The sequence below is a fragment of the Haliaeetus leucocephalus genome, unplaced genomic scaffold (assembly GCF_000737465.1).
Source record: "Haliaeetus leucocephalus isolate CR32 unplaced genomic scaffold, Haliaeetus_leucocephalus-4.0 Scaffold153, whole genome shotgun sequence".
NCBI lineage: Eukaryota > Metazoa > Chordata > Aves > Accipitriformes > Accipitridae > Haliaeetus > Haliaeetus leucocephalus.
In genome coordinates, this window is record NW_010972589.1 from 204593 (window position 1) to 219428 (window position 14836).

The 14836-nt window shown below is 43.7% G+C and overlaps 1 protein-coding gene across 1 annotated transcript in view; it reads right to left on the minus strand.

Annotated features, from left to right (window-relative positions):
• The window catches only part of PDIA4 (protein disulfide isomerase family A, member 4), a 29121-nt gene extending 14285 nt beyond the window's left edge, over nt 1-14836 (minus strand). The window contains exon 1 of the mRNA XM_010562067.1: nt 14695-14836. Within this exon, the coding sequence (XP_010560369.1) occupies nt 14695-14836 (142 nt within the window). The remainder of the gene's footprint in view (nt 1-14694) is intronic.

The window sequence follows — 14836 nt, forward strand, 5'->3', positions numbered from 1 at the left end:
GGGGTCTGGCCCTTGGCGCCGTAACCGCCACCCGCCGGCGTTGGGGCTCCGGTGGCGGAGGCCCCAGAGTTGTCCTCGTTATTTAAAAAACTTATTGCCGTTTACCTGAAGTGTTTGAGAGTGCCGTCGCGCGGGCGGGGGTCCCGTAGGGCTCAGGGGGATCGGGCGCAGCAAGTCCATCTGTAATGCCATAATTAACAACTGTAAACAAAGGTGTTCCAGGCCTTGGGCAGAGTAAGGGTGCGTGCAGCCACCTGTCTGAATGTCTTATGCTCGACTTTTTGTATTTCCGAAAAGCTGTGGTGAAATTGGAGTCATTTAGCTAGGTTATAAGAGAGCAGTAATTCACTGGGTCAGGTTGTTCCAAGTGTATCAACCTCCTATTCGTCAGCAAACCCACAAACACAAGCAGGCCTTGGGATGGTTGATTCTTTGCCTTTCCCCTTCCTGACATAGCTATGGCACTAATTTTTTTTTTTGGTGATAATTGAATTTCTGTCTTTTGCTTACTGGTGGTGACTGTGGAGAGATGTATCGGCATAATTTCTAGTGACAATTGTTAAAATGCTTATCTGGTGAACATCTAAGATCTAACAAGACAGTGCTAAAAACTGGGCTTTTGGTGCTCAAACTGCCAGTTTGGCAGCATCCTTGGATGAATCACAACTGTTCATAGGTTCATGAAACAATTATTTTGTTTTTAACAAAATTTCTGACCCTTGAATAGATCATTTGTAGGCATAAAGCACTGTTAAATTCAGTGCACAGTAGTCATAAGTCTAAAGTGGTAGCAGTCGCTTGTGATAAGCAAGTATCTTCAAGACCTTGGAAGTGCAAGCTTAAAATATGAAAAGTACGGTTTTAGGGAACTGAGAAGACATTGTGTTGCTCTGAAAGCGTGTTGATGCATCTAGGTTGCCATTTGTCAGTGGTCTGTAGCAAATAGGTTGGAAAAAGGCATTAAAAACCTGCCTTGTTCTACATTGCTAAGTTATAGAATGGGAGTCAGTGCCTTCCCTCAACTCAGCTGCCAGGCAAGTTACTTTGAAAATACAGTGGCTGATGCAGTAGCAATTTTTCCACTTAGCTGTGTACCACTACAATCAAGTGGGATTTTCTGTCAGACCTGATCTGAACCAGCTTAAAGCTGTCTTGATCCTGTCTGGTTTTAGTATCAGTTTTAAAAAAACCCAAAAACCCAAAAACAAAACCCACAGAACTTTTTTTCGTTATTAGTTTGATTAACATAGCTATTTAGTAATATGATGATAGCACATAATCAGACTGGACATGGCAAAAATTAAGAGTATGAAAGGTTTTTATTTAGAGTCTGTTCACTGTCTGGTTAACACAATCCTTGATTTGAATATTGCATTGGTGTGTGAAATATTTACTGCCTTCCTCATCAGAGTTTATAAGAGACATAGTGGCTATTGTAATCCATTTTATTCAGACTTAGGTTGGAGATTATGCACCTGACAATGACCTGCCAAGGTAGAGGAGTTCTGTCGGGCCCAGTACTTCATGACTGACATTGTCTAGGCCATTGGAAAACAGGTTAAAAAGCTTGCAGAAAAAATAGGCCTGTAAAATGGGTAAGTGGTATGAGTACTGCTTCTGTCTGTTAGAATATGAAATACAGCATTAAATAGTTTTTCTTTTGTGATGGCTAAGTTTTATGGTTATTGTGATTTTTGTCTATACAAGATAACCGAGTAGAAAAATGAGATCAGTAGATTTGCTAGGCAGTCAAAGGTGTCAAGCACCACCATCCAGCTAGACAGTGAAAAGGAAGTGCAAATAGTAAAAGTAGAGTTTTAGGGTTTTTTTTTTATTTGTTTGAACTTCAGGAGGAAAGCCTGCAAGACAGAAACCCTGTAATCCCTGTTCAGCCAAGGACAGCCTGATCGTGTGAGTGAGAGATTTGCTAAATTGTAAGTTAATTGTGTGGGGAGTTACAGTATTGGTAGCCTGGATCTCAGGCCCGTCCCACTCTAGACAAACAGACCATAGTCTGGTCTGTCTTCCTAGTTTGGGGTACCACAGGATAGCACAGCAAGTCACAAATAGCACACCAAACAGAAGTGTAATTCATCATAGACCAGCTGGAGTGTAAGCTCAGTGCAATTGTGAAACACACTGGTCACTCGAAAGAGTGTTCTAGCTGTTCAGCTTTTCCAAGAGATTGCTTCCTGCTCTCTAAAGGCTTGCTTACCTGTGAGGATGACCATACGAAGCTGAACATCCTCAGAACTAAGTACTGCTGGTAAAGGCACTGCTGCCTTTTGCCAAGTACTCATTCTTTACATGAGTTAGTAACAGGAAAACCCTTGTCTTTACCAGGAGGGTCTCTAGGCAGAGATAGGTGGAACAGAGCCTAGAACAGATAACTAAGTATAGGGTCATCTGTAGGTTAGATGCATAGAAAAATGAATGGCATAGGTCCCTTGCAGCATGTCTAATGTGAGAAATTGGCCATACTTACAAGTCACTTCTGGCCCATATGTGCTAGAGAGCAAACAAGCACTGAAAGTATGAGACATCACAGAGCATCTATGGAGCAGTTTCTGGGTAAAAGGCATTTCTGTCTGATAACATCTGCCATGCTGCGGAAAAATCCAGGTGTTGGCATGCTTTGGTTATTTGAAAATGGGTTTGCGCATACTGTGTTTTCATATCCTTATAAGTTGTTAGCGTCACCATTGGCAGACTTACACTCTCAGGAACAAGTGGACAATCATACTCCTTAAATACACTTTTCCTCAGGAACATTCAGTAAGTGTCTGTCCTGTTGGTTTAAGTTGTCAATGACTACATTAAAGTCTTCACAGGTTGCGTCTGTGTTTTCCAGCACCATTAAGTGGTGGACTGTAGAAATACTTCTTTGTACCATACTGTAATTTTCTCCTTCAAAAGGTGGCCTAGACACTAGTCACCTTCTGTACATCATACTGCAAATTCTGTGGGGTACAGTCATTGATCTTAGAAGAGGCATATGCAGCAGTAAACATCAAAGAAGAAAAAGCCGGTGTTCTCTCACAAAAATAATGAAAATTGCAAGGTATGCCAGACTAAGCTACATTAGTCTAACTTCTGCTTTTAAATTATATTGCAGTCTCAAAAGTAGATTTGAACCTAGTTGGCCTTTCACAGCCTGATGATATTGAGTGGCTACCTGTAATGATACTGAGCAATTATAATGGTCTCACATATATGGTAGCTGCTTTAATTTATTGTAATCCTTAATATCACAGAGTGATACTGACTAGATGCTGACTGATACTATCTGAATAGAGGTGCAACAAATGAATTTACTATTTTTAAATATGAATTTTGTGTGGGTTCTATAGTAAGTTCCTGATGGTGCTTAAAGGATTGGAAATTCATTTTAATAGGATGTGTGCAGCCACAGCACCATGCCAGTTTACAAAGGTGTTGGACTGTGTTGCACAGCATTTTCAGTAGGACTGTGTGACAGACCACTTTGTCTTTCTATGATTTTTTTTTAATAGAGTATTTGTTCCATACAGCATGAGCTAATGGCACTCTTGATGTCACCCACTGGCAATCTAAAGTATGGCCGAAATGCTCCTAATACACACTTGACATTGCAGCATGTGCACAGTTCTGAATAGTTTTGGGGAAATGCTCTCAAAACTTGTTTTCTAAAAAAAACGTTCAGTTGCAAAACCTCTCTTTTATGTGATCTGCCCATTTTAAACTGGCACAGTGTCACACAGGTGTTTTGAGTGATTTTTCTGGTAGTTTTCTTGTGAACCTCAGTTATATTTTTTGCATAATAGCTAAATTTTCACAGCAAATTATGCTGAGTTGCCTTGCACATAATCTTCACATAAATCACTTCAGTGACTCTCAGAACAATGCTTAAAATATCCATCCTGTTTTGCATTTCATCTAAATCTAGAAACAATTTAGAGAGCAAGAGAAAACACTTGTAGAACTCATCATTTTTTCATCAGTGGTTGATTCATGCATTATGATGCTTATTTTAAAATACCTTTCAATGATTTTCAGTCATCATTGTAGAAACATAATAAAAAGTTTTATGTGAAAATGTTCTGCTTCAATACTACTAAAGTCTTGCAAGTTAATGAAATACGGTAGGTCACAGTAATATAAATACTATATTGCACTCTTGTTTTGCTGCAATGATTTTGAGTGTCTGTCTGGTTGACTTCTTTTTTCCAGATTTTCATATGAAATTTTTTCCCTCTCTGTTTGTTTGTTTGTGGGTTTTTTGCTTTTTTAAAATTTTTTTTATGGACTTGCTGCTTAGTTCTTGGATCTCTGTGCCATATTGAGTTCATACTTACTATCATTTGATGTGCTCAGATCAAAGAAACTTTTACAAACATATCAGCCTAAGTTTAGCATCTGTCATGATAAAATTCTGGGTAATTTCATCTGGAAGTGGAAACTTTTTAAGAATGGTGTACCATCTCCTTTAAATTAGAAGGCGAATATATTGGTTGATAATATTCAGACCTCATTTCAGAAGGAAATGATACAAATAGTGCTAAAATTAGCATATGTAAACCATCTACTTTCAGTTATTATACTGATGTCATTAAAAAAATAGGATCTAAGGCTTCAAAAACATTTAAAAATTTAAAATGACAACTGTTAATAAAATTCTTGTAGTATGGATTGCAGTGTCTAGCGTGTAGAATCATAGAACCATAGCATGGTTTGGGCTGGAAGGGACCTTTAAAGATCATCTAGTCAACCCTCCCGGCCATGGGCAGGGACATCTTTCACTAGATCAGGTTGCTCAGAGTCCTGTCCAGCTGGCCTTGAACACTTCCAATCATGGGGCATCCACAGCTTCTCTGGGCAGCCTGGTCCGGTGTCCTACCATCCTCATAGTAAATAAGTCCTTCCTTGTGCCCAGTCTAAATCTACCCTCTTTCAGTTTAAAACTGTTACCCCTTGTCCTGTCACTACAGGGCTTGGTAAAAAGTCTGTCTCCATCTTTCTTAGAAGCCCGCTTCATATGTTGAAAGGCTGCAATAAGGTCTCCATGGAGCCTTCTCTTCTCCAGGCTGAACAACTCCAACTGTCTCAGCCTTTCTTCATAGGAGAGGTGCTCCAGCCTCCTGATCATTTTCATGGCCCTCCTCTGGACTCGCTCCAGCAGGTCCATGTCTTTCTTGTGCTGGGGACCCCAGAGCTGGATGCAGTACTGCAGGTGGGGTCTCACCAGGGCGGCTAGTGGGTGAGAATCACCTCCCTTGACCTGCTGGCCACACTTCTTTTTATGCAGCTCAGGAGACGATTGGCCTTCTGGGCTACAAGCACACGTTGCTGGTTCATGTCCAATTCATCATCTGTGAGTATCCCCACATACTTCTCCGCAGGGCTGCGCCCAATCCATTCATCCCTCGGTCTGTATTGATACTGGGGATTGCCCAGACCCAGGTGCAGGACCTTGCACCTGGCCTTGTTGAACTTCATGAGGTTCACAATGGCCCACTCCTCCAGCCTGTCAAGGTCCCTCTGGATGGCATCCCATCCCTCAAGTGTATCAAGTGTATTTGGACACTACCTGCATTTGTGCTAGTTGAACAGCGCTCAGCCAAGGGAATGTGATTACCTGCTCTAGTAAACTGTTAGATGCTTGCTGGCACAATGCTGGCCTGTGCCAAGTAGAGCACTTTGAAGGACTTCTGGACATTCTTCCAGAGCTGGCATCTTCCTGGGAACAGTTTGTGTGCAGCCAGCCTGCCTGGAGAATGAGAGAATTTATTAGCATAAACACAGACACTTCCATGTTGGTTGGCCTGAGTGCCTAGGAATATCCCTGACATGTCTAATTTACTGGTATAGATGTGGCATTTCAGTGATTTGTTGGTGCCAGGAACAGCAGAGAACGTTTGTGAAAATATGTACTCATTGAGACAAGTGCCCTAAATGCTGTCCCTCACATTATTTTCCTTCAGAGTTCTGTATTGTAAGAAGCAATGGGTAATGCATCAGCAGAGATAACTTCAGGTGTCTGTGAAGTTACAAGGCTCCTAAATTTGGATGACCGCACATCCAGTACAACTCTGTAAGTGTAGTTTATATCTAAACTGTAGTTTGTAATGTATTTTTTTTTCAGCTGAAATACATACATATAGATCACTTTCATGGAGTTTAATGGTAAATGAATATGGAATAAGTGGTGTACCCTTTCAGCAAGGTCACATTCTAGCGCTTTCAATGTATAAAAGCAGTCTTATCGGTATCAACAGTACAATGTGTTGACAGCTTGGATGTAACAGAATGGATATAACAGAACCTTGATGGTGACTACTGCTAGAATTACTTAGTTTTTCACAAATTGTTTTTCACCTTTTGTACAGATGACTAAATGTTTCTCCTACCTCCGGTAAGGGACAGTTAAACTTGAAGTTCAGTGTATTGCTGGTTCTAATGCTTTTCAACATATGAGGATGTCATTAGAAAAAAAAGTAACAGATTTATGTGTGCATATAGCGCAATGGAGGTTTAAGAGAACATTACTGTGAAAATACAGAATTATGTAGTAGTATCCTGATAAGGGTTGACCTAACAAGATGAGAATAGTTAGATCAGTTGTTTTGTTGGAAAACTGGAAAAAAAATAGTTATTACCTTGCAGAGGGTGTAACTTTTCCAAAGGTCAAAGGTGCCACAGTGTTTGGGCACATCTTTCCATCTGAAGAAGCAAGGGAGGATGAAATAAGTTCTTCTAGAAAGGAAAAAGATTCATAATTGGTTTCATCTGGCCTGACTGAATCCAGCCTAGAAAGTTAAGACACTTCTCTGCAGCCAGAGAAAACTCTCTTGCAACTGTGACTTGCCACAAGGAACCCTAGATTAGGGCAGAACCTGCCTGGTAGGTGCTGCCCAAACAGGGAGCAGAAAAGGCTTTGAGAGGCAAGTATTGAAGGATGCATCTTAAATAAGCAGCAGAGAGGAAGAGGAACTGCATTCTTCTCAGCAAAGGCGATGGTGAGGGACCTATGTGGAGGAGCAGTTGTGCTGACTGTGCTGCGTGGTCACTGGAAGCGCTGGCTTCATTTTGGGATTGTGTTTGCAGTTAGTGAGGCTGACGGAAATGTACATTTCCCAGCATTGTCTGTCTACACCTCAGCACTTGCGTGGATTTGTCTCTAGTCTCCATTTAGCTCTGATTCTGGTCCCTCTGACCTGTGAAGAGATTCACTGATTCCACAGGAAAAAAAGGGGATTTAACCTGGAATGAGCATCCCCTTGAAATGAGGGTCCCATCTCCATTGGAGCAGGAGTGTTTTTGTGTGCACAGTTGGTCACGAGATGTTAGTGTCAGAGAACAAGTTGGAGTGAAGGCCCTGGGAGGCTGAATGCTGAGTGAAGATCTCTGTGTTCCCCATTCTGGAAGCGCTGCAAGGACCAGTTGCTGCATTGGCCCCTGGCGTTGGGAACTGGTGCATCATTGTTGGGACTTGAGGCCACAGTGCAAGTCAGGAATTTTTCCAGCTCTTTGCAGGGTGGTTTTGGTTTGGTTTGTGCATCAGACCCAGCAGAAAGCTGAGAACTGTCTGAGGTGGGTAAGATCAGGAAGCAGACAGGATTAGGAGCAGGAACAGATTCTGGCCTGAGCAACCTGCCCTTTGAGCAGCTATTCTGTGTGGTACAGTACTCCACTAGTCAAAGGTAAGTATCTTCCATACAGCTTTTGGCTGACAAATGAAAGCACAGGCCTTCCAGATTATCCCCTGTCAAAAGCCCATTTTTTATCCAGGAGGATTATTCAAGGAGTTTAAGCCTGAACTAGCTTGGTATGGCCTGTTGTAGATTACATCAGTGAAAAACTTCCTAAAGAAAACTGCTATGTGTAGCTCACACAGGATGGTACAGCCTTTCCATCCCAGAGCATGCTTCATGGGAGTCAAGGGAGGGGGAGCTTGTGAACCCTGTATGCCCATGGGAGACCAACTCTCACAATGCTTTCATTATAACCTGTCAAGTTATTCCACTTTCAACCCCAGTTCCATATGTATAGTGCCATATTGACTTTAAGTAATTTAAGTGACTGATGCACTGACAAAGGATGAACAGTGTAACTGCTGTCCTCCTCCTTAGAGTTCTATGTCTTGTGCACACATGGAACTGCAGAGATGTAGGATGTTTGTTAAAAAACAGTGCATGTTCAAACATTACCCAATATGTGGCAAAGCATCTAACAGCTCCTCTAACAGACTTCTAACAGCTTAAGATTTCTTGTCACTTGCATGTGGTGGATAGGCACTTTGCAGCAGAAGCACTACATTTAACCTCCCCGGCATGGGTGGTACATTAGCTACTTCGTAGCAGTGCTGTGTATTCTGGTGCTTGCTGTGTCTCACGGTCTGCTCGTCACAGCAAGCTGTGCAGTGGCAGTGTTAACTTCACAGGTAAGCCTGTGCTCATCACTGGCGTTGTGGAATAATTTCACAAAAGTATTTTGCATTTTAATAAGAATATTTATATCTTCATAATCTGCATATTGTGTGCAAGCAATGGTTTGGCAATACATGATCTAGGTGCTTTTTTCTGCATTACAGTGACATGCAGAGACAAGTTTTCACAACTGCAGTTACTGCTAGCATTAGCTACTCATTTAGATTGGGTGTACATGCCAAGGTGCTGGCAGCAGCGGTACACAGGGATGGCCTCTGTGAGGAGAGGCCAGGCACTGCCCTGTGCCACACTCATTGCAGGGCACAGCCATGGGCGGGCGCCTCGGGGAAAGCAAATCTAAGAAAGGGCAGAATGCTGCCCGGCAGTGAGGGGTGAGGGAAAAAGTGTGAGAAACAGCCCTGTGAGCCCTGAGGGGAGAGCAGGACGAGAGGGAGGAAGGGCTCCAGGTTTGCCTGCAGAGATTCCCTTGCAGCCCCTGGAGAGGACCACAGTAGAGCAGGTCTTTCCCTTCTCCTGTGGAGAGGACCATGGTGGAAGAGGTATCCACACTGCAGCCCATGCAGAACCCACGCTGGAGCAGATTTAGTCCTAAAGGACTGCAGCCTGTGGAGAGGACTCATGCTGGAACAGGGGAAGAGTGTGAGGAGGAAGGAGTGGCAGAGAGGAGCTGTTACAGACTGACTGCAGTCCCCTGTTCCCCATCCCCCTGTGCTGTTTGGTAAAGGAGTTGGTAATGAAATGAAGTTGAGCCTGGGGAAAAAAAGGGGCGTAAGGGGAAGGTGTTGGTTTGGGGTTTGTGTTTATTTCTCACTATCCAACTTTATTTTAATTGGCAGTAAATTAAATTAATTTCCCCAAGTCTAGTCTGTTTTGCCTGTGATGATAATTGGTACGTGATCTCCCTGTGTTCATCTTGACCCACCAGCTTTTTAATCTTATTTTCTCCTCCTGTCCTGTTGAGCAGGAGGAGTGAGAGAGTGACTGGGTAGATGTCTGGCAGCTAGCCAAGGTTCCACAAAATTTCTGTTTCCAGAAGGCTATATTAAAACAGATTTTTCTTCTAAAAGTGGATTACCCCATACTAAAAATAGCCACTAAGCAGTTTTTCAGCAAGTCAGCAGCAGATCTTATGAAAAAAACACAAATTATTGTGGCTCATGCATGGAAAGTAATGACTGATATCTCTGACAGTAGTGGGCTTTGAGAATGTTGGCTTCTCAAGACATGATGAGACTATGTGCTGTTCATTATCTGAAATCTTAATACACATGAGTTGTAAGTATGAATGATCATGTGATATGAAGTGGCAGAGTTATGTGGTGGCAGCAAAATTCTGAAAATCAAAGCATTTTCACATGAGACAATTAGAAACTTTATTTCTTCCTGCTAAAGCGCATGCTGTGACTGCCCACTTGGCTTCTTTTTGGGAAGATCACCAAACAGAGTATGGATATCAGTCCATGCAGACACATAGTAATGCATCTTGAAATCTTACCAGGCTCAGAGAACTTTTTCTACACTAGATCTGGGTGAGAGGATAAGCCAGAGAACCTCATGTCTCTATTTCCATATTCTTCCATGTTCCTGTATCCCTTTTGATTAAAAAAAAAAAAAAAAAAAGGCTTTGATTTTAACCAGAATTATTTCAAAGGTGCATTTTATCAAGCACCTTAACAAACCTGTTGACCTGGTTTTGGCTGGAATAGAGTTAATTTTCTTCATAGCAGCTAGTACGGGTCTGTGTTTTGGATTTGTGCTGGAAACAGGGTTAATAACACAGAGATGTGTTAGTTACTGCTGAGCAGGGCTTGCACAGAGTCAAGGCCTTTTCTGCTTCTCACCCCACCCCACCAGCAAGCAGGCTGGGGGGGCACAAGGAGCTGGGAGGGGACACAGCTGGGACAGCCAACCCCAACTGACCCAAGGGATATTCCAGACCATATGATGTCATGCTCAGCATATAAAGCTGGGGGAAGAAGGAAGTGGGGGACATTTGGAGTTATGGCATTTGTCTTCCCAAGTAACCATTACGTGTGATGGAGCCCTGCTTTCCTGGAGAGGGCTGAACGCCTGCCTGCCGATGGGAAGCAGCGAATGAATTCCTTGTTTTGCTTTGCTTGCGTGTGCAGCTTTTGCTTTACCTATTCAACTGTTTTTATCTCAGCCCACGAGTTTTCTCACTTTTACTCTTCTGATTCTCTCCCCTGTCCCACCGGGGGGGGGGGGTGAGCAAGGGGCTTTGTGGTGCTTAGTTGTTGGTTGGGGTTAAACCATGACAACTGGCATATCTGAGGAGGACATAAACTGTGGTATTGCAGTGGGATTAAACTTCACTAAACAGGAGACGGTTGGTACCTCAAACTAATCTTGCTGTTGGAGAAAATATCAATGCATCTACATCCTTGAAGACAAGGGAGAAGGAGAGCAGAATGATCTGGGTGAAAGCCATGAGTCACAAATGCATACTATTAACAAGCCCAATTTGACCTGTGAAACTGGAATTTGGTAATCTCAGCTGTGTGGCGGAAAAAGACGTAACTGCAAGGTTCAAGCAAACGACTTGAACTTCACTTGCAGACATAACTGCAAGGTTCAAGCAAATGATTGATTTGAACTTCACTTACAGATTTAACGGGCCACTATTGCAGGTTTTACAGATACAATGGAGGAATGCACTATTGCATTTTTAAAAGCAAGAGTAGTACACTATTACAACCACAAGCGATTCACAGACAACTACAAGCACACGCATGTTTACAAACTTAAAGCATAAACAATATTCACTTTCCCCTCCAGGTAAGGGCTTCAATCCCAGGGAAGCTACCTCGACTGGTGTCCCAATCAAGGTGGGGAAGGGTCTACTTTACAAGCCAACTGTATAGTTGGCTAAGTGACTCACTGATTTCCAACCTGAATCTTAGGGTTTTTATCCCGTGACTTGTGGAATGGTGTGTATGACTATGTCTGAGTGGATTATGTATATCTGAGTGGAGCTTCCCCTTATATTTCTTTCTTTTGCTGGTCTATGATTGTTTGAGTACACAAGGTTGTTTTTTGAAACTGAAGCTGAAACCCTCCAGCTTTTTTTTTTTACCTTGCTTCCTCAGGCAGCTGAATAGTGGTTGGATTGAGACTCAGGGCATACTATTTGTTAAGGGATTTCAAGGCTCAGTTCAGGTTTTGGTTCTTTGAATGGTGCAGCCACTGCCCTGTTTAGTTTAGGGCTTATCAGACAACCCAGGGCTAAGCTGTCTACACAGCTCCCCATGAGTTGTCTCTGCAGAAGGACAGGGTCTCAAGGCAATCCAAGGCTGGGTCACTTTTGTAACCCCCCATGAGTCACCTGTGTGCACTAGACATGGTGAAACTTGTTTGTGAACTCTGAGATGGACAATCCATACAAAGGCAGCTCTGGGACACAATGCAAAACTCAAGGAGGTGTCCCAGCAACATACAGATGTCCTCAGGGGATAAGTGACGGAATGGAGACATCCAAGATGGCAGTAAATAAGGTAAGAGAGCTCTGAGGCACAGAGAAATCTGAGGAAGGTATCTGTCTGAATAAGAGATACAAAGAGGGCTGCAGGGCTCAAAAGGTGCCACGGGGCAGGAGGACAGTCTTGGGAGGCATCGGTGACAGGAACCAGAGGGCTCCAGGGGTGGGGGGAATGTGGACGTAGAGACAAAGGATTTCTGACAATGAGGTACTTGGGAAGAGATCTGAACAGAGTACAGATGTCCTCAGGGTATCGGGGACTGAACGGAGGCATCCAACATGGCAGAAAGGAAGGTAAGAGTGCTCTGGGGGGCAAAATGAAAGCTGGAGAAAGAGTCGTCTCTGAGTAAGAAAGATACAAAGCCTGCTGCAGAACTAAAGTATGGCCATGGAACGCAAGGATGCTTGCAGGAAGCATCCTGACAGAAATAGACGGGTGCTGAGGTGGCCAGAGACACAGAAGGCGGCTCAAGGGCACAAAGGCACTCAGGATTTGAACAGAGTACAGACCTCAGGAGGGAGACACTGACCCACTGAAGGCAAGCGAGATGGAGAAGGGGACAAAAAGACTGCTCTGAGGAAGAGGAGATGTTCTGACAAACTGAGAGGGGTACAAATGACGCTCCAGAGCTCAAAGCATGCGGATGACACCCTCTAAAGCCTCAGGATGAGCCAAGAGAAAAGGAAAAAAAAAAAAAGACACAAAGAGAACTTACAAAGCAACAGGCTATGTGACAAGAAAGAATTAAAAAAACAGGGATAGAGAGCTTGCTAGAAGTAGAAAGAAAATTTAAAAACCAAAAGGGTACAAGGCAGAGGTGAAAAAATTTTTTAAAAATGGACAGAAAACTAGATAAAAGTAGACATAGAAAAGAAATTTTAAAATGAAGGCATTAAAGAAGGGAAAAAAAACAACTAGGGACAACAATCTAAATAAACAGAGACATAAGGAAAATTTGAAAATTGAGAGCATACCCAACTGTTGTGGTTTAACCTCCGCCAGCGACTAAGCACCATGCAGCACTCACTCCCCCACACACACCCCATGGGATGGGGGAGAGAATTGGGGAAAAAAAGGTAAAACTCGTGAGTTGAGATAAGAACAGTTTAATAGGACAGAAAGGAAGATAATAATGATAAAAAACTTGGAATATACAAAATGAGCGATGCACAATGCAATTGCTCACCACTTGCCAACCGATGCCCAGTTAGATTCTGAGCAGTTCCAGGCCAACTCCCCCAGTTCATATACTGGGCATGACGTCACACGGTATGGAATACCCCTTTGGCCAGTTTGGGTCAGCTGTCCTGGCTGTGTCCCCTCCCAACTTCTTGTGCCCCTTCAACCTTCTTCCTGGCTGGGCATGATAAGCTGAAAAATCCTTGACTTTAGTCTAAACACTACTTAGCAACAACTGAAAACATCAGTGTGTTATCAATGTTCTTCTCATACTCAACACAAAACATATCACTATACCAGCTACTAGAAAGACAATTAACTCTATTCCGGCCAAAACCAGGACACCATCTTTCTTTTAAGCCCCCTTTAAGTATTGAAAGGCCACAATAAGGTCTCTCCAGAATCTTCGCCAGGCTTAACAACCCCAACTCTCTCAGCCTTCCCCCGTAGTAGAAGTGATCCATCCCTCTGGTAATTTTTGTGTCCCCCCTTTGGACCCGCTCTAACAGGTCCATGTCTTTCCTGTACCGAGGACTCCAGAGCTGGATGCAGTACTCTGGCATGGGTCTCACGAGTGTGGAGTAGAGGGGGAGAATCCCCTCCCTCAACCTGCTGGCCACACTTCTTTTGGTGCAGCCCAGGATACGGTTGGCTTTCTGGACTGCAAGCACCCGTTGCCAGCTCACGTCCAGCTTTTCGTCGGCCAGTACCCCCAAGTCTTTCTCCACAGGGCTGCTCTCAATCCCTTCATCCCCCAGCCTGTATTGATACTGGGGGTTGCCCTAAATCAGGTGCAGGACCTTGCACTTGGCCCTGTTGAACCTTATGAAGTTCACATGGGCCCACATCTTGAGCTCATCTAGCTCCCTCTGAATGGCATCCTGTCCTTCAGGCATGTCAACCACACCACTCAGCTTGGTGTCATCTGCAAATTTGCTGAGGGAGCACTCAATCCTACTATGTCATTGATGAAGATATTAAACAGTACTGGTCCCAATACGGACCCCTGAGGGACACCACTCCTCACCGATATCCATCTGGGCATTGAGCTGTTGACTGCTACTCTCTGGGTGTGACCATTCAGCCAATTCCTCATCCCCTGAACAGTCCACCCATCAAATCCATCTCTGTCTCCAATTTAGAGAGAAGGATGTTGTGGGGGACTGTGTGAAAGGCCTTACAGAAGTCCAGATAAGTGACATCTGTAGCTCTTCCATTGTCCACTGATGTAGTCACTCCATTGTAGAAGGCCACTAGGTTGGTCACGCAGGACTTGCCCTTGGTGAAGCGATGCTGGCTGTCTCAAATCACCTCCCACGTGCCTTAGTATAGCTTCTAGGAGGATCTGTTCCATGATCTTCCCAGGCACAGAGGTGAGGCTGACAGGTCGCTAATTCCGCAGGTCCTCCTTTCTACCCTTTTTAAAAATGGGTGCAATGTTTCCCTTTTTCCAGCCACCATGGACTTCACCTGACTGCCATGATGGAGAGGAGCTTGGCAACTACATCAGCTAATTCCCTCAGGACTCTAGGATGCATCTCGTCAGGTCCTGTAAACTTAGGTATGTTCAAGTTCCACAGGTGGTCACAAACCTGATCTCTTGCAGTTGGGAGGGAATTTGCTCCCCCAGTCCCTGTCCTGCAGTCTGTCCACTCGAGAGGTGTGGGAAGAGAGGTTGCCCGTGAAGACTGAGGCAAAAGTGTTGTTGAGTATGTCGGCCTTCTCCTCGTCCAT